Genomic DNA, 26,811 nt, shown 5'->3' with positions numbered 1-26,811 from the left:
GGTCAGGGTTCACCTTGACTGGGAGGGAGGAAAAGGAAGCAAGCAAGTAAGTGTATTTGAGGATATCCCTGCAGATGTCTTCATAGGGAATTATTTGCTAATGCAGTACCTTATGTGCATGCAGTTACATGCAGTCAGGCTTGGAGACAGGCATGTGGGTCTGGTAGCCTGGGGGAGGCCCAGACAGACCCCACACCTGAAGCTGGCTGGTGATGTGGCTATTTCAAGGAGGGAGCTACCATATAGCAGTAAGCCTGAAGGTACGCCACAGCTGCTAATAGGTACTGATGTTCCCTTGGACAGGGTGATTGCAAGGGCAGACGTGAGTGTTAGTACTCAGGCTGACACTGTCAGAAGATACCAGACTTCCCGTGGAAAGGGTCAGCAATATCAATGCAGGTGGGCTGTCAAGACAGAGTATGGGTTAATGTGTTCCCAAACAGGCCCATTTGTCTCAAGCGATGTTTCTCCAAGATCACTTGAAAAACTAGTTTGAGTCTTCAAAGAGGGGAGAGATGTGATGATGTGAGGTAGTGCTAGCTGTGGAAGAGGGAGTAGGGCAGTGCATGTTTAACATATGCCAGCATATTTAGCTGGAGTTTTATAAAGAATTATATGCCATTTGAATATCAAACTGATTTGTACAGATGCTTGTATTAAAATATATTTGTAAAGTTGCTTGTGGTAAAAATGTATCAACATTGGATCCTGCTGGACAGAAAGAAATATACACGTTTGTCAATCTGTATTGTTGTAATTGATTACATATATATATTTTAACAAAGGATGCTGGAAGGGAAGGGGTAAGCTCAGCCCAGCTAACCTTAAGAAATATCTTGAAATAAATGACTTGGTTTAGCCCAGATTTTATCTCAAGGTCTGAATGCAACCAGAGATGCAATGTCTATGAAAAGCCTTTCTGCAGGAAGGTTGCAAGTGTTGGGAATATTTTATTGTTTCCAAATGCTGCAATATACCTTAGCTAAAGGTCCATGCGTTTATTGTGACACATTACTGCCAAATCCTGACTCAGTTGCTATTGAAGGTATAGTGTGGGAACCACAGAGTCAGGTGACCAAACGTGATGTCATTCTGTAGCCAACACTGACATTGTATTTGAATATTAGTGGAAGATGTGATAGATGCACTATTATACCTGACAAGACACATTCATCTAACTTCATCTTGCCTTGCTTTAGTAAGTAACTAGGTAACAGTAATTCTTCAGTCTGTTAGAAAATAAAGCGAGATTAGCTAAATATTGTTTTTCTGTGTCTGTCTGAGTCTTCCTATCTGTGTTTTTTATATTTCCTGTGAATTGAAACTCTGATGTTTATTGCAAATAGATATTCAGTATTTTCATGTTTTTATTTTATTATTTATTAAATATTTCTATACCTTTCATTGTGGCAGGTCTTTTAGAAAATATTTAACCATTGAGGGTAAGTAATGTCTTTCGGCTTTTCCTGGTTAGGGATCACCACAGCAGAATGCCAGTCCACTTATGATTGGCAGTAGACTTTTATGGTGCCGAGGTGCCAGCCCAATGCCCAACCTTTAATGAAGGCACACCCATTCATGCACGCACCTACCTGCATGTCTTTAAACATCACTCAATTGCGGGGAGGACGTGCAGACTCTACACAGAAGGTGCTCCAGCTGAGAATCGAACTGGAGAACCTCTTGCTGTGAGGCGACAATGCTAACCGCTGCACCACTGCGGCCTAATTGCATTTATTTAGTGGCACTGTGGCCCCATGTTCCTGAAAGTCTTGTGGCTTGGTCAAACATTACCATGTGTACAATTATTAATTTTATTAAGTGTAATTGGGTACCCTGGCCTTGGAGTAGCTGGCTTTGAGTGTTCTGGTGGCAATGTATCAACCTTATAGTCTGGGTGGAGGTGGCAAAGTGGGTAAGCTGTGCCAGCCTTTCCTAGGTGTGTTTCTGTATGTGTATGAAAATCAAATCTCAGAGAGAGAGAGTGTGTGTGTGTGTGTGTGTGTGTGTGTGTGTGTGTGTGTGTGTGTGTGTGTGTGTGTGTGTGTGTGTATGTGTGTATGTGTGTCAGCTACTTTGAACAGGGATACTGAGAGCACTGATTTCACAGAGAGGATGGTGGAGGACTTGGCTTGGAACACTTGGCTAAGAACTCAACTCTGTAGCTGTGTCAGTGGGGAGTCTTATCTTGGGCCTGGAGAGAAAGCCCAGTCCTAGGACTGGAGTATGCATTCCCACTGTGCTCTTAAGGAAATTTGTACTAGGTGCAAACAGCTGCATCTGAAAATACTGTGTGTGTCTATTTTTTTCTCAGTGAACATTCCCCACTGGTGTCAGTGGTAAGGATTGAGGATCCTTAATCACTGGTCCAGAGGATGGATGTCACAGCTTGAATAAGAGTTTTTTGATAAAGATGGTAGGGAAGAGTTGGAGGGAAAATGGTGGATAGTTGCCTTGAAATTATGTGATTAGATAATGAGGGGACAGAGGAAGGATGTGAGCTGTTTGTGGTTCATGGGAGAGAATGTGTTTTAGGAGAGGGTGCAGAAGAGAGGTCAGAGGAATATGAATGTGCTATTGCATAGTTTGTAGTTAGGTTAACAATACTTTCAGTATAGTTGGTACTGCACATGCTAGCTATTTGGTGGAGGGTCATTGCTTGGGAGGGGCTGAGGAGTTTTTGGGATCCTGGCTTAAGAAATGAGTCAATAAATGACCAGAATTTAGGGGATTGTATTTGTGATTCATTCATTCATAGAACTTCTTTTTGTCTTTTATTTGTTTTTAACCTGATTTCTAAGTTGTATATAAAGTTGAAGATTTTTGTTGGTTTTATGCTTTTGCCATTTTCTCCGTGCTTTCTCTCTGTTAGTCATTAGTTGTCTACTTAGTTTGGATAGTTGAGGGGAATGATTAGTTTTAGTTCTTTTAGTGTGGACTGGGGTTAAAATATTAAGGTTATTTAAGAATATTTCATTCAAATAAGCTACTGTATCATTTAGGGAATGGGTTTTTAGTGAGGACCATTTATTGGCATTTAAGGTATCAAGAACTACCTGCTGTTCAAACTGAACAAGACTATTGACTGTTTTATAGATATGTTGTCTGGTTATATGGGTTGTTGTTCTGTAAGCATAGACTGGTAAGTGGTCACTCATGGTATCTGGGAATGTGCTGGCTTCTGTGAACTTGCTTGAGTCCGATACTAGAATCCAATCTGGAATGGATCCTTGGTTTTTAACTTTACTATATCTTGTAGAAGTTGAGATATGTTGAGTGAACCTAAATAAGTTAATACCATGGATAGGGAAGTCAGAAGTTAAGTTCTACCAGTTTATATTTACATCACTTAGTATTGTGGCTTCATTAGTAATTGTGTTAGTTAGCCAAGATGGTATGTGTTCAAGTATAGGTTAGTATGTACTCAAGTATAGGAATATTGTTACCTGCAAGAAGTAAATTACAACAATGCATTGATTTTAGAAAGGTAATAAGAATTTTTGCATTGGCAAATTTAGGTAGGATGTTAGAGTATGTGGTAAGGCTAAAGGAGTTATGGTAGAATAAGGCTATACCCCTGCTTTTCTTTCATAGTCTGTCTGCTCTTATAATTTTATATCAGGGGAGAAACTCAGTGTTGTTTATGTTGGGTTTGAGGCAGGTTTCAGTGTGCACCTAATAAATCTTGAGTGTAATGATAACTCCAAGCATGGAGATGTAGATTTGTTATTGGAGCATATAAGGATGTAAAGTGAGTTAAGAGAAGGGGGGAAAATAGTATGGTTCCTCTGGGGTGAGCTGGAAAGGATAGTATTGGAGTAGAAGGGGAGTATGCAGGAGTGGGGGGGGGTACGAACATTAGGTAGTTGTGCTTATAGGCATAATTAAGGGATGGGGGGATTGGCAGATATGTCAACTGGGGCGGGGTTAAAGTAGAGTATAAATGTTGATGTAGTGGGGGGATAGGATCTTGGAGTAGGGTAGAGGAGCTGAGTAAGCCTGAGTATAGAGAAGATGAACAGAGCAGGGCCCATACAACAAAGGAAGAGAATTATACTACCGAAACAATCAGTCAGGTAGGAAAATTCTAATGCATCTGAGTAATGATGAAGTGTATGAGGAAGTATGCTGAAAGTGTAGGAAAGGAAAGGAAAAAGATGAAGTTGTGGAAAACAGGGAAAAGTAAAGTTATAGATATATGTATTGAAGAATTATTTACCTGGCCCCAATAATAGTTCTCTAATTACAAGGGACAGGTTTTGAGATTCTGAGGGGTACATAGGACGAATTAATGATGGCACAACTTTATGAACATAGTAGAAATTTTCTACTAGAGGATAGTGTAATAGGCACTAGTGTTCATGGAGTGAAAGGTTGATATAATTATAGGAATAGATGGCAAATTTAATAAAATAGAGTTGTGGTATATAGAGAGAGGCGAGAGATAGTATGCAGAGAGGGTGGAGAATAGTTGGTGGGGGCGTCCTCAGTCAGGGTGATGTCTATAGAGAAATGCACATTAAACAACTTTACCCTATACACACACATTATTAATAGCTACTCAGAAAATTCAAGATACACCTCCTAGATTAAGTATTGCTTGCAAGTTTAGTGGGATAAGATCCACGTACATGCAAGTGCAAAAAATTTTGCTTTTTATAGCTGAGTGGAGGTGGACAGAGGAGATGTTTCCATTAGTTAGTTACTCAGGTGCAAGATAGAGTGCCCAATGCTGTTATGAGGGCAGTTACTTTAACAGGCAGAAGTTGAACAATTTAGGTTGAATTTAGCTTGCAAGTTTACTGTGATAAGGATTCACATACTTAGGTTATTCTTAAGTTATTCTTTTCCTAAAAGGAGTGATGGACACATGAATGTGTTATAGGGATTGTGACGTGTCCCTTACTCTGGGCCAGCAATCAAGGAGACTGAATCCTCACCACTGACTCTGGTGAGGGACGGTCACTAAGAGCAAAGATGGAGTCACACAGTGTTTTCAGATCCAGGCCCCTGCACCAAGCGCAATTTCTCTTAAGAGCACACAAGAAGCATGCTCCAGACTTGGGGCTGGACTCTCCTTCTCTCTTCAAACCCACACAAAACTCCACACTCTCCATTATGGAGCACTGTGTCCCTGTTCCAAGTAGCTGACACACACTTGGATATATGAATTTCACACACACAAACCAAGATGAAACTTCACAATGTGGAGGGTGTCAAGTTCACTCCTTTTATTATGTTATGCACCTAGTTCACTAATAAAAATCAAACTGTGAAATAATTACTACAAAATAATAAAATATAAAATAGTAGGCAGTCCACAGTTGAGTTAAAAATGGAGTATCCTTTATTGAAACACAAAACAAGTGATCCTAGCTGACTATAATGAAAAGCATCAAAGAAATTCCTTATTTATATATAATCAGGTTATCTGAAGCAAGGAGTGGTTACAGAGGGTGGTCCTATTAAGAGCAATAAAATCATTAAACTCATTCCTTTAACCAAGTCCCCCTTTCCCCTTAACACCATAGTGTAAACCGAGACTGTGCTACCTTAGAACTGAAACTATAATGCTAAAGACCAATTAAAATATATAAGAACAGCTTAATAAGGCTAACCTACTAATCCAAACTTTATTAATTAACTAAATTACTAACAAAATAACTAGGCTTCTATCAGAATAAATATTAATACTTATAAATTGAAACACTTTTAACAAAGATCGCTTTCATACCAAATAAATACTTCATTAGTTTTGTGTGTAAAAAAACATATCATAATATTAATGAACATATGTATAAATTGGTTCCCTATTAGATGAACAGACACTTAAAATGTCAAGTACGACATGCTCGACAGCTTTTAAGCAAACGTTCATCTAAGCGAAACCTCAGACTGTTGAAACAAGGAGTTTCAAAAGGTTATAGTTGGCCAGCCGTCAGGAAGCCAATGGCTGACGTCAGAACATTCACCTTGTTTAGCCGTTCTTATAGTCCTCCACTATGGTGCGGTCTTGTCATTCACCCTGTGCAATGTTATGACAGTCCTCCACTGTGGTGCAATCTTGGAGTTGGTATATTTAAGTGGGAGGGGGTGTGGGGAGTGGGGGGGGCAAAGCCCCCACTTTATTTGTTTGTTGATTCGTTTTTTTTTCTTTTCTTTTTTTCTTTTTTTTGGGGAGGTTTTAATGGTGTTCAGTACATTTTAGCCATTAGCTGTTGGCTTCCTGATGGCTGGCCAACAATAACTTTTCAAAATTCCTTTTTTCGACATTATGGGGTTTTGATTAGATGAACTTTCACTTAAAAGCTGTCGAATGTCATATTCGACATTTTAAGCATTCGTTCATCTAATATAGACCTGCATAAATCTACAAGTGAACACCTCAGTAAGCTGAAAACCATAGCTATAATTGCTCAGGTGGAAATACAGTGAAAAATGTTAAAAATAAAGCATTAAGGTCCTGCAGAAATGTTCAAGTGTGGCATCTAACTAAGAAAGCACTTAGTTTGAATGAGTAAAAGTGCACTCAAGAGTATCATAAAACAACACCAGTGTCAGTTATTTTCATTGTAAAATATTTACAATGTCTGATATTTATTTTTAACAATATTAGGATGTAATGTCAGCATTAATCCGTCCAAAATTAGACTTTTAATAGTCCTTTAAACAGATTTCTGAGTTCTAGTATGCTTTTTATGGAGCAATAACAGTTAAGCCCCGGTCTTCTAAAAGAGTTTAGTTTCAGCTGCCACAACAGTTCATGTTTTTCTAAAAGATTAAGGATGTCTCCTTCCAGTTCCAAAAGGTCCACATGATCAATAATTTGTAATTTAAAGCCAGTGTGTCTTTCGTGAAACTACTGGTGCTGAGCTAGTGCATTATTCTTGCACTTAGCTCTAATTTCAGAAATATGACTAGAAATCCTTATTTTAAGTCTGTTGAGGATTTTCCTCACATAAAATAATTCACAGTCATTGCAGTTTGCCCTGTAAGCCACCTGCATTGAGTTAGTCACCGCCTAAGTTGGTTTTAATCAGTTTCTTTAAATAAGGGCAGAAAAACATGTCTCCCACTTGTATGTGCTGATAAAAGACACAGTTGGCTCCACAGTTATTGATGCATGTATCCAGTGGTCTAGGCCTACCTTCAACCCAATTCCTGATTTTTCTGACTTAACTATACACAAAGGAAGGAGCTTCTCCAAGGATGTCCATTAAATACAATCTTTCAGTAATTATGGTCCAATTTCAATTTCTCTGATAATATTATGTGATAGTCAACAGTAAAAGTCAAGATGCAACTGTCTTTAGATTTGTTGTCCATAGACTTCTTTAACACCCTCCTATAAGGACTGTTAACTGCTGGTGAATTTGTACATTTTAGTTCAATTATAGGTTCCAGCATGTTTCTTAACACATTGCTTTCATATCCTCTCACCAAAAAACTATCTTCAAGATCATTTAGGTTCGTAAGGAAGTGCTCCATTTTCATGATGATCGTAGCCAACCTGTAGCCCTGAGACTACTGAGACTTTAAAGGATAACACACATTTTTCTTTTTGTAGTTTCATACACACACATACACACCTGGGAAAAACTGGCAGAGATTTACTAGCTGTGCCCCTTTCTCCCCAGACTGAGGTAATCACGTTGCCACCAGTCAGCTACCCTAAGGCTCTTACAATGGGTACCCAATTATACTTTGTAAAATTAATATTAATACAAATGGTAGGGTGTGATCAAAGCAGCAAGGCTTTCAGGAGTGGCCACAGTGGCATTAAAACAAGCATAAGTAACTCTAAAGATGTTACAAGTATTCTTTAAAGGACCAGCCACAATGAAAGATAATAAATATTTAATGATAAATAATAAAACAGAAAACAGGAGAATACTGAATACAATAAACAGAGTTTCAGCTACATAGATATAAAAAAATACATTTGGATAGTTTCTCACAGATACAGAAAACAATACTAAACTATTTTCACAAACTGTCCCTGACTGACTAAGGAATCACTCTTCCCTGGCTACTTACTAAAGCAAGGCAAGCTGATGTGTGCTGTGTCTTACCATAGCAAAAGTCAGATGATGTCTCTCTCTTTGTGTGGATGTATGATATATATATCCTATCAGAAATCTTTCCTGTCAGATTCTGTGATGTGAGGGTTACAAAGAAACCATATATGCTGGTTAGAGAATGACATAACCTCTGATCATCTGACTCAGGTACAATACACGCACAGAGCTTTGCTAAGGTCTGTGGCAACATCTGAAAGCTATAACACAATTTCAAACTTTCCACCCTTCCAGGGTTCTCTGATAAAACATACACATTTGATCCGTTATAACAATGCGACCTAAGATACATGCATACATTCTTTCTGTCCAGCAGAACCTACTGTTAATACATTTTTAGCACAAGTAACTTTACAAATATATTTTTAACTCAAACATCTGTACAAATCAGTGTGATAGTCAAATAATATAAAATTCTTTACAAAACTCCAGCTAGCATATGTACACATATATTGCCCTACTCTCCCTGGCACAGATGGCACTACCTCATAACATCACAGGGATAAATGAAATAGCAGAAGCTTATGTTTACCAGGGACAAGGATTAAGAATGTTATAGAAATGACATTGCAGAAGGAAAAAATTTAAGGAGGATTCTTTAATTTATTAGGATTACTAATCTTCTTTTGGCTTTTCTCGGTTAGGGGTTGCCACAGCAGATCACCTGTCCGCTCATGACTGTCAGTGGAGTTTTACGGTGTTGAGTTGCCAGCCCGGTGCCCAACCTTCCACAGAAGGCACACACATGCATGCACTCATGCCTAGGGCCAGTTTAGAGTGTCCAATCCACATACAGCATGTCTTTGGGATGTGGGAGGAAAACGGAGCACCCGGAGGAAACCCACGCGACCACTTGATGGAAAATGAAAAAAGTGTGTCACTGGTTATACTATAAGTTTAATCTATGTATTTATTTATTGACATTCGATTACCAGAAAAGTCCTACTGGGTAGTGCTCATTTTCAGTGGAGGCCTGAGGAGAAAACTCCAAAGTATTGCAAAAACATTTTAAGAATAATAATTTTATATCCTTCAAAATAATACAAAAGGGTCTACAGTTGACATAATTATACCAATTTAGACATAATGTGAAAACATTGGTTAAGAATACATGCAACTTATATGACAATGACTGAATATTTAGAAACATGTTATCCAGTTTATAGAAAAATTAACGGCAAGTTACTATAATACAAACAGGAAATGCAATATGAGGTGAGTGAAAAAAAACAGGGGTATGGCATATTTGGAAAGTGAGTCAGGGCAGAGAAATTGATTAAAATAAGGAAGTGAGTGAAGAAGGGAGAGCAAGGATGTGTAAGATATGAATAGGTACTTGTTTATCTTTAGAGATATACAGGTTATCCTAGAGCTGAGTAAAAACAGACCTAGGTTTTGGCTAAGCAGTCTTTCAGAATGGTCTTAAAGGACTGGAGGGAATGTATTGACCTGATGGTTACAGGTAAGGAATTACAGGCCTTAGCAACACAATATGAATAGAGACAATGCCCAGCAGATTCTATAGGTTTGTGGAAAGAGAGGAGCTTTTAGTCACTGGATCATAATGACCAATTAGGAACATAGCTGTGTGAAATGGTATTTAGTACTAGACAAAGAGATCGATGCTGGATAATTTTATAGGTGGTAAGAAGCTGTGCATATGTTAATTGGGTTCTGAAAGGAGTATTTGCTGCAAATTTAGGCACTTTATTATAACATTGTTCAAGTTTTGATTTTTGTGATATCCGGAGGTTGGTAAGGATAGAAGCACCATAAAGTAATGAGGGGGAAGAGGTAAAAAGTGGCAAGTGTAGCTTTAGTTGCATTGGTGAGAAAGTTTTTTGGCACTGTAAAGCATCCCTATTTATTGTTGATTATGTAATTTTGTTTATGCATGTCAAATTTAACATTGTTATGCCCTGCCATCCCTAATAATTTAGTGTATTCAGTGATTGTATTGTTTAGAAAGAGGATTTCAAATTTTGTTTTTTATGAGAGAGAGATTTAGGGAAAAAAGTAGTAGTTTTTTTTTTGGGGGGGTAAACATAAGTTGTGCATTACAAAGCCATGTTTCAGTGGCTGTTAAAGCTTCCTAAGTATTTTTTTGGAGCTGTGCCAGGTTGGCATATGTGAATATAGGTGTGGAGTCATCTGTGTATTGTATTAAGGAGGACTGTTGTGAGGATGTGTGAAGGGTATTGGTAAGACTTTTAAAGAGAAGAGGACCAAGGATATAGCCTTCTTGTGCACCTGTGGTGACTAGGAGATATGGTGAAAGGGTGGAATGCCACTTTGCTGACTGATTGGACAGGTATCTTTTGAACTATAGAAGGGTGGGCTGAGATAGCCCTAGTGAGGGCATTTGAAATAGAAGTTTGCAGTGATGAACTTTGTTGAAGGCTTTAGATAAGTTTAGAAACAAGGAGCAGGCTAGTTTGCCATTATCTCTAGCTTTATTGACAGTATTTATAAAGGTTAGTGCAGTATTAGTACTATGGGGGGGGGTGGAAGCTGGGTTGTGTGGTGGTAGGAGTTCTTCCTGCAGGAGACAGTTTAGCAATTATTTCTGCATACATTTATCAAATATTTTGGAGAGGGGTGATTAGATTGCTCTAGGTCTAAAGTTAGCAATTTCTGTTGAATTTCCTGCTCTATGTAGAGGTATAATGTGATTTTCTTTTTCTAAAGAGAACAAGAACATGGGATTCTTGGACTGACCTATTTATAAGTATTGAGACAGGACAGGCAATGTTATTGGCTGCTATTTTAAGGTGCACTCTTGGAAGGCCATCAACTGAAATAGAACATTGTTTGAGTTTGTCTAGGCAGCTGCCTAGTTGGCCTATGCCTAAGGCCAGCCATGGATGGAAAACAGGAGAGGTGAAGAAAATGTATACACCAGGGGTTCCTGATATAATTCCACACTTTCCCACTTCATTTAGTCTTCTGACCCCTATCTTATTTCAGTCCAAGCCCCTCCTTAGAGAGAGGGATATGTACTTAAATGAAAGACTGAATTTAACATCACAACCTTGGAAAACTAATGCCTAGCTCCTTATAAAATTAGCTGTCATTGAATGACAGCTAGGTGAAAAACCTAATAGAATTTAGAAATGAATGTGATGTTAGTGTCACAGTGATGCAATCTTGTATCTGATATTTGCTTTAGGCTCATTATTGAGTCATAAAGAAGACTAAAATTATATGAAGAGAGGTGGATCAGAGTTTGTAATTAATGAATCCCTATCACATCGCCAAAATTTCAAAACTCCGCAGACCATATGGCCGAGACCATATACCCGAAGTTTTGAAATTCTGAAAATAAAACCCCAGGAAAATAAAAACAACTTTCCTGTATGCTTTCGCAGGGGGCAAGCCTACCTGCACCCCCACACCCCCCGCTACTTAAATATACCAACTCCAAGATCACACTACAGTGAGGAAAATTGCAAATCCCGGGTTCCGTGCTATGCAGCAATTCCAATAGACAATTTTCAGAGTTTCAAAACTTCGGACATATGGTCTTTGGAGTTTTGAAACTTCGGCAGTGTGATAGGGAAATGTAATTAATATTTGGGTCTCATTATCATATTAATTACTTTCCTACTTACTGTACTGCTAGATTTCTATGTAATACAGAAAAACTTTTAAAGGTAAATATATTGCAACTGTAACAGTGAACTGAATACATAGTACACGCTGACAACATCCTAAACAGAAATTTGTAAATAATGTGCCTGACAGATAAACATTCCTTTTAGTCACGTATAGATGATGATTTATTGATTGATTGATTGATTGATTTTGTTTACTAGGTTTACTGTACTGGTCAAGGCAAACATACAGAAGGGACTCAGGGAGAAAAGCTCTAATAATTGATTATATACAATAGATAGAAGATTAAATATTCATTCAGATTGCATTGCTCTGACCAGATACCATTACACACAGTTGTAATGTGCAGTATGATATATAAAATCAGTCATAATACATTGCTAATTGATAAACTACCTATTTTAATTTGATAATTAAAACTGATTGAATGTTAAGTGCTGCATTCAAATGTTGTGGCATTTGCTGTATATGCATGCCTGAAGAATGATAGAATTATTTGATTTTTTTCTAAAAGCTGGCATTACATGTTATTTACTGTTTTTGAAGGATGTTTTTTAAATAATTGATCTTGTATTTAGAGTCATCTGATCTCCTAGATTTTTTTTTGCCATGGTTCATGGTTTTCTTTTGATTGCCTTTGTACTGGAGGAGTCTCCAGAATGCCACAAAAGCAAAAAGAAGCAGATATTATAAAGGTTGCCTGATCACCTCAACCCAACAGTATCATTCGGTCATGTTCTGGACTACAACAATAAATACAGTGAAGCATCCATCTATAAATTAAATATGGCAAAGTGTTATGCTCCACAGGATACTATCCCTTAGAAAGTTCTGCATGTTCTGAATATAGTTGTAGTCAACTGTACAGTCCAGGTGTGTGGCTGTATTCATGCCAACATATTAAAATGTTAAAACACTGGAATGGGAAAAAGAGAAGAAAAGAAATAAAATTAAAGGGAATCTAAAAATATGGCACACCTTTTCTCTGAATTTATTGGGGGTACAGTTAGTATCATCTGTATCAACATAATGTTGAGGTAGGGATGAACACAGAGAGCTCCTGCAACAACTATATGCTGATCAAGATTTGATGCATGAAAAGTTAAATAGAGGGGAACTTAAACCAAAGGAAGAAAGATTAATAATGGCAGTTGGAGACAATAGACTCCATGCACATTGGTTCAAAGTCTATGAAAAAAGTAGGAGAGTGCAACAAATATAGGTTGTGTAATACAGGGCTAGAAATGGTGCACATCTTATTGCTGATTTTAATAAATATATTCATAGCTGAAAGTCTGTATTTTGAAAGGCACAAGAATGTGTCATGACTGTTGCGATGAGAATTGTGTAAACACTACAATATACACACAGCTGAGAGCCATTGGAAACATGAACCACAAAGAATTACTCAAAATGAGGAAAATGAAGATGTTATGGTCACATGGTATCATCCAGTACAAACAATTAAGAAAGTAGAAGCAAGAAAGGCAGCTATAGTAGTCAAAGAAAAAAGGACAACAATATCAAGAATCATTAAAATAGGTACACCTAGCAATTATAGTTTTCTGTGTACTGAGAGACACAACATCATAAAATGCTAGGATATGCAAACAAAAACTAGAGCAGTTTGGGATAAGATTCCAAAATGGTTCCAGTCATAGTAGGAACAATAGTACTAATAGATTTTCAATCTTAGTTAAATATGCTACTGATACATTTAAGTCCATATGAACAGCAGAAGAGGGCATTAATGGGTACATTGCAAGTACAGAGAAGAGCACATTTAGCAAATATCAAAGACTGAAGGAATACTAATTTTGTAAACTCTAATCATATCCTTTCTTAGGAATGAAGTCCATTCCTGACATAGTATTAGTAATCCAAAACATCTGAAGATGCTAATAAAATGTCAAAAATGTTATTGGCATCCTTGTGCAGCTAACAGTAATAAACACCTACAAAATGCAGTGTCTAGCAAACATTAGGGACATTTTGATGTTGATACTGATAAAAATAACAAAACAAATTATGATAACTTGGAGTCATATATTATAGCAAAAAATGATGAGTGGGTGTGGTATATTATAGCAGTAACCCACAGCTGGGTGGGTAATGCTGGATTTACCCACAGGTGGTGTGGTTTGGTCACAAGGGTTTTAGTCTGGAAGTCTAACATATTTTGGATTTTGAATCCATATTAATAACAACGTTTAAGGGTGAAATTCAGGACTGTAGAGTCTATGGTTTATGCATTGATTAATCCCAGCTCTGTAGCTCTGTGCAGTTCAAAAATGAATACTGTATGTGAAATAAGCAGACGAGTGTAGATGTATGTGTACCGCTATGGGCCAGAATAAGCAGCAGCCATGCAAGTGAAGGATGCAAGTGCTGGATATGATTCATAGGGTCTATATTATAACATTGAATTTTATAAACATCGAATGTTATAATATTGAACCCGTAATGTCCAATGCTGAAAACAGTGAAGGTGCAGGACAACAAATTATTTCCCACGGAAAGAATTCGGTGGGCTGTTGCTGTGGCTTCGCTGTTTTCAGCGTTTGATATGTTGGAACATTATGGGTCGGGTTCAGGTAAGTGTGAGATTGTGTGTAGGTTAGGGTTAGGGGGCAGGTTAGGTGAGTTAGGGTTAGGGAGCAGGTCAGGTAAGTGTGCGGTTGTGTGGATGTTAGGGTTAGGGGGGCGGGTTATATGAGTTAGGGTTAGGGCGCAGGTCAGGTAAGTGTGCGATTGTGCATAGGTTAGGGTTACGGGTGAGTTAGGTGAGTTAGGGTTAGGGTGCGGGTCAGGTAAGTGTGCGGTTGTGTGTAGGTTAGGGTTGGGGGCGGGTTAGGTGAGTTAAGGTTAGGGTGCGGGTGAGGTGAGTGTGTGATAGTGATGGACCTTAGGGTTAGGGTTGGGTTAAGGTAAGTGGATAGCTAGTAGTGCATGTAAAGTTTAGTTTAGGTTTAGGTGTAGGATTTTAAGTGTATGTGTGTGGATTGCTGTTTTTTGTGTGTGTTTGTGTTGTGTGTATGTCTCTCAGAATAGCGATTTTTTTCCCTGGGAAAAAATTTGCTATTCTGACTGTTCGATGTTTTCAGATTTCAGTGTTTGGGGTTCGATATTTTAACATTCGATGTTTAAGAACTTCGATGTTATAATATAAACCCGATTCATAATGTAAAATACTGAAAACTAAGCTATAGGGCCTGAGCCATGTAGTAATGCAGTCATAACCATGCATTGACAAATTCAAATAAAGAAAATAAGTTATCATGAAGGCACCAGAGCAGGGTGCTACAGTGACATGCTGCACAGCAGATTTTAGATGAGCAGCAGCATTTGTACTGTAATGTACAGAACATTAGAAACAATGCTGTTGTTCAGTGAGTACTAGTATCTGGGTACACAGTGTGCAAAAGCAAAGACATCTAATTGGCATAGCCATGACAACTACTGATTCTCTGTACATACATATTAGCATTGCCACAGTTGTGGCCATTATGCACTGGTGTAGGCCTTTCATGTCTACAGCTGACCCTAGCTCTCACAGAACGACTGACATGCAGAGCACAATGCTACTGCTATGGCAAACTGTAGAGGTGCACAGCAAGAACATCATGCGCTCCATTAATTGTGGAAATAAATTACAAAATGTGTCCTTAGCACAACTAAAATGAATTGTTCACAGCATGCTATTCCTTGCACATCTGTAGGTTGCACATATTTATGACAGTCCTAAACTGGTCATTTTGTAAATGATGTGGACAAATACACACACACTCCTGCACATACAGTATATACAAACAAGTGTCAGGGGATGTATATGTTTATACATATTTACTGTTGATGTCTAATCTAATTCTAAGGGGCAGAATGATACCACAGTACAAGGGCAAAATGATTGACTTCAACAATTGGCTAAGCCTCTGGTGTCATTCTAAGGGGATCCAGTATCTGTCTGCCTGGGATGACATGATTGAAAAACCATGATGCTTTGCCAGAGATGGCCTGCACCTGTTGCCATTGGGATTCTGGATACTGGCTAAGGCTCTTGCTACCCCTATAGTGCCTTTTTTAGGCAAGGTTCAAATGACAAATTCACCACCGTAACAGATACATGCAAGCAAAATCTGAGGGTAATGCTACTAAATGCTAGAAGTCTAAACCTCAAAATGCACTCACTCAAGGCACTCCTTAAAATGGAGAACATCGACATCTGTGTAGTGACAGAGACCTGGTTCAAGGCTCCAAAGACCACCCCTACATTACCAGGCTATAATTCATACCACACCTTTCGGCCACCTAACCTGGACCAAAACACTAAAGGAGGCGGCATGTCCATATTCATTAAGGATATCCACACCTCCAGGCTAGTTGCTCAGCATAAAGCATCCGAGATTATCCAAGTGCAACTAACTCTGGGCAAGACCGCAATCCAAAGTGTAGCTTGCTATAGATCCCCTACCATGCCCCAGGATTCCCACTCCTCATTTCTTGATACACTGGAAAATATTAGGGTACAACCTAACACCCTAATAATGGGCGATTTCAACTACCCCACCATTAACTGGGAAAACTACTCATGTACCAACTCTTGTGCTCAGTGTTTTCTGGAATTCATAAATTCCAACACCTTGGATCAACTTATCCACACCCACACCAGGGGCAGCAATATCATAGACCTGGTCATTACCAACATGGGCAACTGGTGTTCCACACCAGAGGTCAATTCCTCGTTGGTCAGATCCAACCACAAGCTAATCACCCCAGACATCCACTTCCAACCCCCACCCCCATTAGGGAAACCACCATAAACAATTTCTCCAAAGCCAACTTCACACTCCTTAAGACAGAAGTGGCAAACTTCCTGGCATCCATGCTGATGGACAATAGAGGTACAACTGCTGAATCCTGTACAAATGCACTTTATAAGCACTTATACAAGTGCATGGATTATGCAATCCCTAACAGAACCAAGATACTGTCCTCCAAAAAAAGGAAGCCAATCTGGTGGCCCCCTGCCATAAACAAACTCTGCAACAGAAGAAAGAAACTGTTGCAAAAAAGAGTAAAATCCCATGATTGGAGGAACTCCCTGGTCAGCTGAAATCCCTCATAAAATCCTCCAAAGCTAGTTATGAAAACAAAATCGCCACTGATTCTAAAGGCAACCACAAAGCATTCTATAGCTATGTCAAGAATCTCAATGGCAACACACAGATCTGCTCTGAATTACAGCACAATGGCACTAAATATACAGAACCAACTGATATTGCCAACATCCTGGCAGATAGGTTCAGTGCTAACTTTACCCCCCTCTCATCCCCCTAAAGGACCAATCTCTATACCGGAAGAATGCAAAGTTCCTGTAATCATGGCTGCACAGGTAAAAAACACACTCTCCAAAGCCAAGAACACAGTATCCCTGAGACCTGACAACATCCCAGGCTGTGTTCTACATGAACTACAGAATGAACTGGCACCCCACCTAAGTACCATGTTTAGTCATAGCTTCACCTCAGGCTTTGTGCCCACTGAATGGTGCACAGCAACGGTTATCCCATTCCACAAAGGGGGAGCCACCACGGACTCCGGGAACTACTGCCCCATTAGCCTGATGAGCCTGGTCTGCAAGGCTATGGAACATATCATCATGGAACTTATAAACAATGACGTTGGTGATCTCCAAACTCTGGACCCTACCCAGTTCGGGTTTGTAAAAGGCAAATCATGTCTCCAAAACCTGATAGACTTCTTTGAAGCGGTCACCAAAGCTGTAGATGATGGTAAGGTGATTCACACAGCCTATCTAGATCTCGCCAAGGCTTTCAACACCATCCCCCACTCTGGAATTATAGATAAACTCACTAAACTAGATAAAAATCCCTATGTCACAAGATGGGTTGCCAACTGGCTCACTGACAGAACCCACACTGTGAAAGTAGCAGACTCCAAATCCAACATCAGACCAGTGACAAGTGGAGTATCACAGGGTTCAGTCCTGGGTCCTCTCCTGTTTGGTATCTACTTCTCTGAAGTATAGGCTAACACAGAAGGTCTTTGGCTAATGAAGTTTGCAGATGACTGCAAACTAGCAACCATAATCAAAACTCCTAATGATGGTGACATCCTACAAAAGGGCCTCACTGAGACAGATGCCTGGTGTCAAAGCCATGGCCTCAAGCTGAATGCCAATAAGTGCATTGTCATCCCTTTTGGCAAAAACTCTGTACTCATGAACTATCACATAGGCAGTAGTCTACTTAACACCGAAAGTTTGATAAGAGACCTTGGGACACATGTGGACAGTAGTCTCTCCTTTGATAATCATATCGCCACAGTAGTCAGGAAATCCTTCTACATGGCACACCTCATCACAAAAGGTTTCTCATCCAGGAAAAAAGAGGTCATTGTTCCCCTCCACTCATCACTCATTAGACCCATTATAGAGTAGAATGTCCCTTTTGGTATGTATTTCACAAGACATCTACAACAACTGGAAAGGCCGCAGAAATACTTCACAAAGAGGATTACCAGCCTCAAACAGATACCCTATGCAGACCGTCTCAAAAAACTCCAGCTTTACTCCGTCTCATATCGCCTACTCAGAGGTGATCTCTGCTTAACATACAAAGCTATGTCAAACCCAGAGCTGTTGGACATGCTCCATTTAAAGAAATCCCAATCCCTCTGAGCTACATGGTCTAGGGACCTAAACCTTGTCACCACAATAAACAGAATATGCTGGAGGGATAGATTCCTGTCCCAGAGACTTCCCATACTCTGGAACAAACTACCTATCTATATCAAACAAAGCTCCTCATTAGCACTCTTCAAGAAAAATCTTGATGATTGGATGGGAGATAGGAAATTCACCCCAGGGATCACTTCTGTGGCTCTGCTCAACATGGGCACAGGAAAATAATTTTCTTGGTGGCGAAAGCCAGGATACCATTTGGCAAGGCTTATATAGGCCCTAGGGCCAATAGCTTAGTACCTACCTATGAACCTATGAACCTATAGGTAGTCACTCTATGAAGATCATTATACAACTTTATATCAAACTGATGTGACCCATTACTGAATACAGTGCTGTATTTTGTAAACATTAAACACATCATATGAAATTAATTGAAAAGGTAGAGCAATTCCTTAACATAAAATTAGAGTTTAGGGATTGTCAATATATTCTGTTATGTTTTCTAGATTACTTAGAAGTGTTCATTGCCTTTTATATTTGAAAGGCTATGCCTGAGATACACAGATAGAAGAGCTAACATCAAAGTAGGGGATCTAATATAAAATAAATATCAATAATAGAAAAATACAGATGCATTACATAGCACCTTCAATGATTAAGGAATACACTGTCCTTATAAACAGAAGTCAGTCTTTAATTTTCTTTAGAAATGATCTTGATCTATGTGTATATGGGAAATAGAAATTATCAAGATGGAATTGAAGCAGTTAAGTTTCCTGAAGTCCAGTAGCTCATAAGCCAGGTAATCATATATGTGAAGCTATGAACATAGCAGTACATGTGATTTATTATTGTCACTAGTATAGTTTACTAATGCAAGCATATGACTTATTCTTGTTACTAGTATTATTCACTACTGGAAAGACATTACTTATTCTTATTACAAGTATACTGTAATAGTGCAAGCATATGACTTACTCTTGTTACTAGTACTATTCACTACTGGAAAGATATTACTTATTCTTGTTACAAGTATACTGTAATAGTGCAAGCATATGACTGACTCTTGTTACTAGTACTATTCACTACTGGAAAGATATTACTTATTCTTGTTACAAGTATACTGTAATAGTGCAAGCATATGACTGACTCTTGTTACTAGTACTATTCACTACTGAAAATATATTACTTATTCTTATTGCAAGTGTACTGTAATAGTGCAAGCATATGACTTACTCTTGTTACTAGTACTATTCACTACTGGAATGATATTACTTGTCCTCCCCCCTGGTCGAGTGAATTTAAAGACATGCAGGTAGGTGTGTGCATGTGTGGGTGTGCCTTCTTTGAAGGATGGACACCGAGCTGGCAACTCAACACCATACAAATTCACTGCCAATCATTAGTGGACCAGAGTTCCGCTGTGGCGACCCCTAGCCAGGAAAAGCAGAAAGACAGTTGTTATTACTAGTGTACTATAATAGTGCAATCATATGACTTACTCTTGTTAAAAGTATAGTTTACTTATTCTTGTCACTGGTACAATTACGAGTGCAGGGTACTCATTAATGAAACATACAATGCTATAATTTATTCAAATGTGAAATACAATAACTCATTTTAATGTATGATGCAGCAAATGATTCTAATTTCTTCAGTTTAAGTTGTTGATATATTTTATTTTCTCCCGATACCTCTTTTCTTAGGATAAGTAAATAGTGAAGTACCTGAAACTTAAAAATTCAGTAGCCTCCAGATTTACTGCTGGCAATTTGATGGATTTCTGTTATATCAATTGCAAGATTATGTCAACAGGAAAGTGCTGTTGAACTGCAAATAAGGTTTTTAGATCCATTGGAATGGCTAGACAATAGGGCATATCCCTCTCTAATGTTTTAAACTGAAGTGCAGTGATAAAACAATACAGTTTTCCACAGTGGACAGTGCATCAAAAGTCATAGGCAAGTAACTTTAAATGGCACTAAATATCAATACAAACTAGAGTGACCGGTCTGTTGGTAAGGCCACTACTACTTCAAGGCCAACAGTAAATGCACACCTTCATCTTAATTTTGGAGTATTTTTAATTTGGTGAATTTCCTTACCATCCACTGCTCCTAAAATGCTAGGCTACAGTCTTTGCTGCGTTATTAGTTACATACATGATTACTATTATTTTTTTATTGCAGGGAGTTTATGTTACTGAAGGACAAAGCATTGAAATCTGACTTATCTCTTTCTTATCACAACTTAATAAATGACATAGTGTTAGAATTATATTATGGATGACATCTGTATTAATTTAATCAGATTTAGTTTTCTGTAGGCAGTATTGGACATAGATGACTAAAACAGTTGATATTTTTTGCATTTACTAGATTCTTAGCTGAAGCAAAGGCATCCCACTTTATGTTTCATCAACCTCTTGTTGAACTTTTTGGAGCCAAAAGGTTGAGTAATGTCATTTTTTTCTGCAGGCAGGCTGTGGGTATTATTATGGAATTTGCTTCCTTAGCCAGTGTTATGATTATTAACTGTGATTTACATTTTTCTTCACACTATAGTTATTTTTTTCTTTCCTTCCTTGCAGGTCTTGATTTGGAAGACAATGAAAAACAAAAGCATTTAAACAGAAACATAGATGCACACACTGGCACACACACACACACACACACACACACACACACACACACACACACACACACACACACACACACACACGAATGAAGCCATTTCAGAGTCCTGCAATGAATCAAGCTTGATCTAGTTCTCTGTCCAGCAAACAAGACAATCCCTGATAAGCGCATGTGTATCTATCTAATCAACCAGCTAAGGCTTGAAGCATAACCTGGACATCTGCTAGCAGTGAAAAAAACTGTTGGCAGAAGCTTTTCTTACTTAGCTTGATTTTTCCAGATGGCCATCATCACAATCAAGGCAAATTCATTTTGTATGAATGATCTGGAGAAAAGTTGTAGAAATGGTTTAAGAACAATCAATCACACACATGTGCGCACGCACACACACACACACACACACACACACACACACACACACACACACACACACACACGAGCACACACACACACACACACACACACACACAGACACACACACACACACACACACACACACACACACACACACACACACACGAATGGAGCCTTTTCAGAGTCCTGCAATGAGTCAAGCTTGATCTAGTTCTCTGTCCAGAAAACCAGACAATCCCTGATAAGCGCATGTGCATCTGTCTAATTAACCAACTAAGGCTTGAAGCATAACCTGGACATCTGCTAACAATAAAAAAATTGTTGGCAGAAGCTTTTCTTACTTAGCTTGATTTTTCCAGATGGCTATCATCATGATCAAGGCAAATTCACTTTGTATGAAAGATCTGGAGAAAAGTTGTAGAAATGATTTAAGAACAATCAGTCAATCTCACACACACACACACATGCACACACACACACACACACACACACACACACACACACACACACACACACACACACACACACACACACACACACACACACACACACACACCTGCTGATCTATATAGGTGACTTTCACTGTGGACTGACAAAGGAGGATCATGCTTATGTAAACGTTTCTGCTTGCATTCACACACAAACAGGGGTAAGGTAGACTGTGGTTACAACCTTTTGGGCTGATATTTAGCATAAACCTGCTCCCTCTAACCTGCCAAACTGGACATCAAAACTAAGAACAAAGACTGAACCATTTATGTAGTATTCTGTCCTAAAGTGAGAGAAGCAATATGAAGACATGACAATGGAAGGACTTCTGACACTTGAGAATCTTTAACTAAAGGAAAGTACTTCCCAGTTGCTACAAAGTGTATGTATCATCATGGCATATGGAGATCTGGATATGACTGTCAAAGCAGATGTTATTTTTTGTAACTTCCAGTAATTGTTCAAAGCACTGGCCACAGTCTGAATAAGCTAACATAACTTTTATTTTAAAGTATTCAGTACAGAGAAGGGGTCTATATTAGATCAGCGAACGCTGATTGATCGACCTTATGTAAGCGAAAGCTTACAATCTCGAACTGTCAGATCAGTGATTTTTTCCCTAGGGAAAAAATTGCTGATCCAAAACACATACACACAACACAAGCACACCGAACAAACAGAAATCCACACACATACACCTAAAATCTGGCACCTAACCCTACACTAAACTATGCACACACCACTAACTATCCACTTACCTTAACCCAAACCCTAACCCTAAGGTCCATCACTATCGCACACTCACCTCACCCGCTCCCTAACCCTAACTCACCTAACCCACCCTAACATTCACATCCACACAATCACACACTTACCTGAATCTGACCCGTAACTTTCCACCACAGCACTGAAAATACCAAAGCAACAGAAACGGACAACCAAATTCTTTTCCTAGGAAAAAATTTGGGTTTCTGTTGCTTCAATATTTTGAACATTCACTAAAATAAGGTCGATCAATCAGCGTTTGCTTGTTTAAGCGTTCACTGATCTAGTATAGACCCTAATAAACATGATTTGGCAGACAATCTAAAGGGATTTTTGCTAGCAAGGGTTTGAGTGACAGAATGGGTTCATCAAGAGGAAAATATATAATTTTAAACAAACCTTACAATGTCTGCTTAAACTATAACTGTTTTTGTGGTATAGTATCCTTCACCCTCTTGAATCTTTCAGGCTTTCAGTGTTGGAATAAAGTAAGTGCATACAGTAGAAATATAGCATGCTACAATATGTGCATTTTCAAATATCAAGTAGAATATTTTAAACCAAACAATCAATTGCATTTATTTGTTGTTGGGTAATGTTAAAGACTGATGTGCTGTGGAACTTTGCATTTTACATCACTGTCATTTTTAGTGAATAATTATTTCTGTGACAAAATGTTTATTCTTTGTTTTTTTCTTTTTTTTTTTTTTTACAAAATACATTTCCAGCTAAGATCAAACAGCTATTAAACATTACAAATAAAAAAATGCACTTCAATATATAGGCATTAGAATGATGCATTCTATGCATTTAAGTATAAATGAAACACTTACTTCAGCTATGAATGTAACTAACATCACTCTAACACTGCCTAAACTAACTGCATTTACCATTTACAAGGCTTGTCAAATTTAGTTTAAATATGAAACAGTTGTACTGTCAAAAAGAGACTATGCTGCATCAGATATTCAGGTTTTGTACAGTTGTCATGAACTTATCAAGTATCTTTATTATATTTCTTAAACTTTGTTAATTTTGACCAGAATTTAAAAATCACTATTGACTATTTCACATTCATGCAAAGAGTGTTGATTTTGTTATCATATACTCTAAAGGTTCATTCAATAAATTCAGAAAAATTGGGTGAATTAGGCTTTTTATATTTTCTTTTTGTCTTTCAAGCAGTTTCTAACAGATACCGAAGAAGGGGCACCTTGTCCTTAACAGCACACAGAAGAATGGGAACATTAAACAGAAACAAATATTTGGTTACTTGAAATGTATCTGCCCATAATGACTGGGCAGATATCTGGAAATTAATCCAAAATTCAGATAATAAATACAATTTTGTAAAAATACTGCTAATCTACCTTCAGCATATTATTACACCTTCAATATGCATTACTGTATATGTTTTTTTTTTATTTTATTAACTCTGTGAGGAATTTAGAATGCTATATGTAGACATTTCCAGAATATTCTCTAAAAGGAATACTAAACCATTATTAAGTCTTTATCACTATCAGGCAGGCAGAACTAATTATATTTGTTTTAAACAATTCTAATAAAATGCTTTTTATTATTTTTAAATAATCTTATAAGGATCTGAAACTGACTTAAAATATTTTTTGTTAGTTGGAATCAATGATAGATTTGCCTGCATAACTTTGTATTTTATTAAAAGACAGCTTTTATGTTAGAGACTACAAAGTGTATAGCACTTTAAACTTTTACCCTGTCTTCAATATTTGACTCAAATGTAATAATAATAATAATAATAATAATAATAATATTAAATAATGATAATAATGTTGTATTAGTTTTTTAGTCAATTCTGACTCTTCATAACCTCAAGTACTTCAGTAAACAAGGCCTATTTGTCAACAACTAGCACGTTTTCTTTCAAATTCATATTTATACCATAAGTAATATTAGCTTCTGCCATCCAGTTCTTCTTTTGCCATCAGTCTTTCCAAGCATCATTATTAATCTTGTCTTTGTGATATACTGCTAAAGTACTTTAGGTTTAGTTTTTACTATCAGGCCTTTCAGTGAACAGTGTGGGTTTTCTTCCATAAGTACTACTGATTTGATCTTCCTGCAGCCCATGAAATTCTCAGAAAGCTTAGCTTTCTCCCACACCACAGATTGAAAGTAATAATTTTGTAGCCCACAGACTAATTTATATTCCAACTTCTACAGACATATGTTATTACTGGGAAAACCACAGCTTTGATTATTTGGACCTTTGTTGGCAGAATGATGTCTCTGCTCTTTAAGATCTTATCCAGATTTGTCATAGCTTCCCTTCCAAGGCACCAGTTTTAATTTCATGGCTGCATTCAACATATGCGGAGATCTTTGAGCCCAAGAAAATAAAATCTGTCCCTGCCTGCACTTTTCCATCTATTTGCAAAGACTTAATAATGCAATTTTAGTTTTGTTTATACTGGGTGGTAAACAGCTGCTTTTGCATGTTCAGCATTTATCTTCCTCAAATGGCTGTTCAACTCTTTCTTAGCTTCTCCCATCAAAGTGATACCCTCTACGTTTTTGAGGTTATTAATATTTCTCCAGCAGTTCCAGCATTTTACATGGGAGGTTACAATATAAAGCCTTGTTGCTAGTTTTGAAGCAGTCATTTGTTCCATAGTCATTTCTAACTGTTGCTTCTTTTTCTGCATACACATTCCTTAGGAAACATATTAGGTGACCCAGTATCCCCACTTTCCCTAGAACTTGCCTCAGTGTGTTATAGTCTACACAGTCAAAGTCTTTAGAGTAGCCAATAAAATAGATATAAATACTTTTGGAACTCAGTTGTTTTCTCTACTTTCCCACAGATATTTGCAATTTGTTCTCTGGTGCCTCTGTCATACACATCTAGCAGTTATTGTCCAGTATATACTGCTAGAGTCTTGCTTGCAGGATCCTGAGCATTACCTTACTACTCTGTGATGTAAGTCCAATTATTTGATAATTTGAACACTCCTTAGCATTGACAATTTTTTTAGGATTAGAATATAAACTAACATTTTTCAATCCCATGACCACTGTTGTTTTTTTCCATATTTGCTGGCAAATTCCAAGCAATGATGGAAGTGCATTATTTTGCAAGATTTTAAACATTTTAGGTGGAATTTCATCACTTGCTACTGTTATTAGCAAAGCTTTCTAGGGCCTAGTTAATTTTAATCATCAGTATAATCTTGGTAACAGAAGATACCATCATACATTTCAGTGATGCTATGTTCATTCTTATATAGTCCCATGGTATATTCTTGTCAGATTCATATCAACTCACCAAAAGCATTTTTGATGAATGCAAAAACTTCAAAAAATGTTCAGCAAAACTGCTTTCAGTGAGCATCCAAAAGAAAGTTTTTTGCATTGGTATAAGTCCCCTTACACCTTCCTCCATATAGGGGGGAGATCCCCCACAAACATATGCATACTAACTCTGAGTTTGTACAATAGTAGAGAAAAAGGGAAACTCTTCTGCCCTTGATGGTAGTTTTGGAGAACTTTCTTCAATCATTTATGTTTGTTGAAAATACTTCAGCAACCTGATATACTCCCATTCTTCCAAACTTTTCTTAATATCCTCTGCTTGCTGTCAGGTACCTAACATTTTTGTCTTTTATCATGCCCATTTTTACCTGGAAATTTTCCTTAATATTGTCAATCTTCTTGAAGAGATCTTTTGTATTTGCACTTCTATTATTTTTTTTATATATTCCTCCTACTGCTCTTTTAAATATTCATCATTATCTCTTCATGCTGTTCTCTAAACATCTGTATTCAGTTTGTTATATTTTCCATCTCTCCATTGCCTTTTGCTTCCCTCCTTTGCTTAGCTATGTTTAGTGTGATCTTTCTACCATGACATGACTTGGGTGGCCATACACATTACAGTTCATTACCATTACCTCACCTCTAAAAATGTCCCTGTTATTACTAACAAGCCATAACCATTTAATAAAACATTCTGTTCAGAATTTTCTAGGAGAGAAAATGATGCAAAAAGTATGTGTGTGAGCCTTCCCTGGTGACAGAAATGAACAAATCTCTGACTACAGCCCACACATATTTGATTCAATTAGTTAGGGACTTGCTGGTCCTCAGCTGTCCCTGATTTTGAAGAACATGCCTGATTTTGCTTGCCGTG

At 37.8% G+C, this 26,811-nt stretch overlaps 1 protein-coding gene across 2 annotated transcripts in view; it reads left to right on the top strand.

Moving 5' to 3' along the window:
• LOXL1 (lysyl oxidase like 1) overlaps nt 1-24,170 on the top strand; it is a 395,821-nt gene extending 371,651 nt beyond the window's left edge. The window contains exon 7 of one of the 2 annotated variants that reach the window (XM_044077551.1): nt 23,829-24,170. In XM_044077551.1, the coding sequence (XP_043933486.1) occupies nt 23,829-23,835 (7 nt within the window). In that variant the 3' untranslated portion in view covers nt 23,836-24,170. Of the gene's footprint in view, nt 1-20,989; nt 21,043-23,828 lie in introns of those variants that run through there. The other variant, XM_044077552.1, reaches the window with a different exon arrangement.
• Nucleotides 24,171-26,811: the final 2,641 nt, after the last annotated feature.

Source organism: Protopterus annectens, chromosome 7.part0 (genome assembly GCF_019279795.1).
Source record: "Protopterus annectens isolate FY-2018-M chromosome 7.part0, PAN1.0, whole genome shotgun sequence".
Classification (NCBI taxonomy): domain Eukaryota; kingdom Metazoa; phylum Chordata; order Ceratodontiformes; family Protopteridae; genus Protopterus; species Protopterus annectens.
This window is presented reverse-complemented; position numbering and strand designations above follow the sequence as displayed.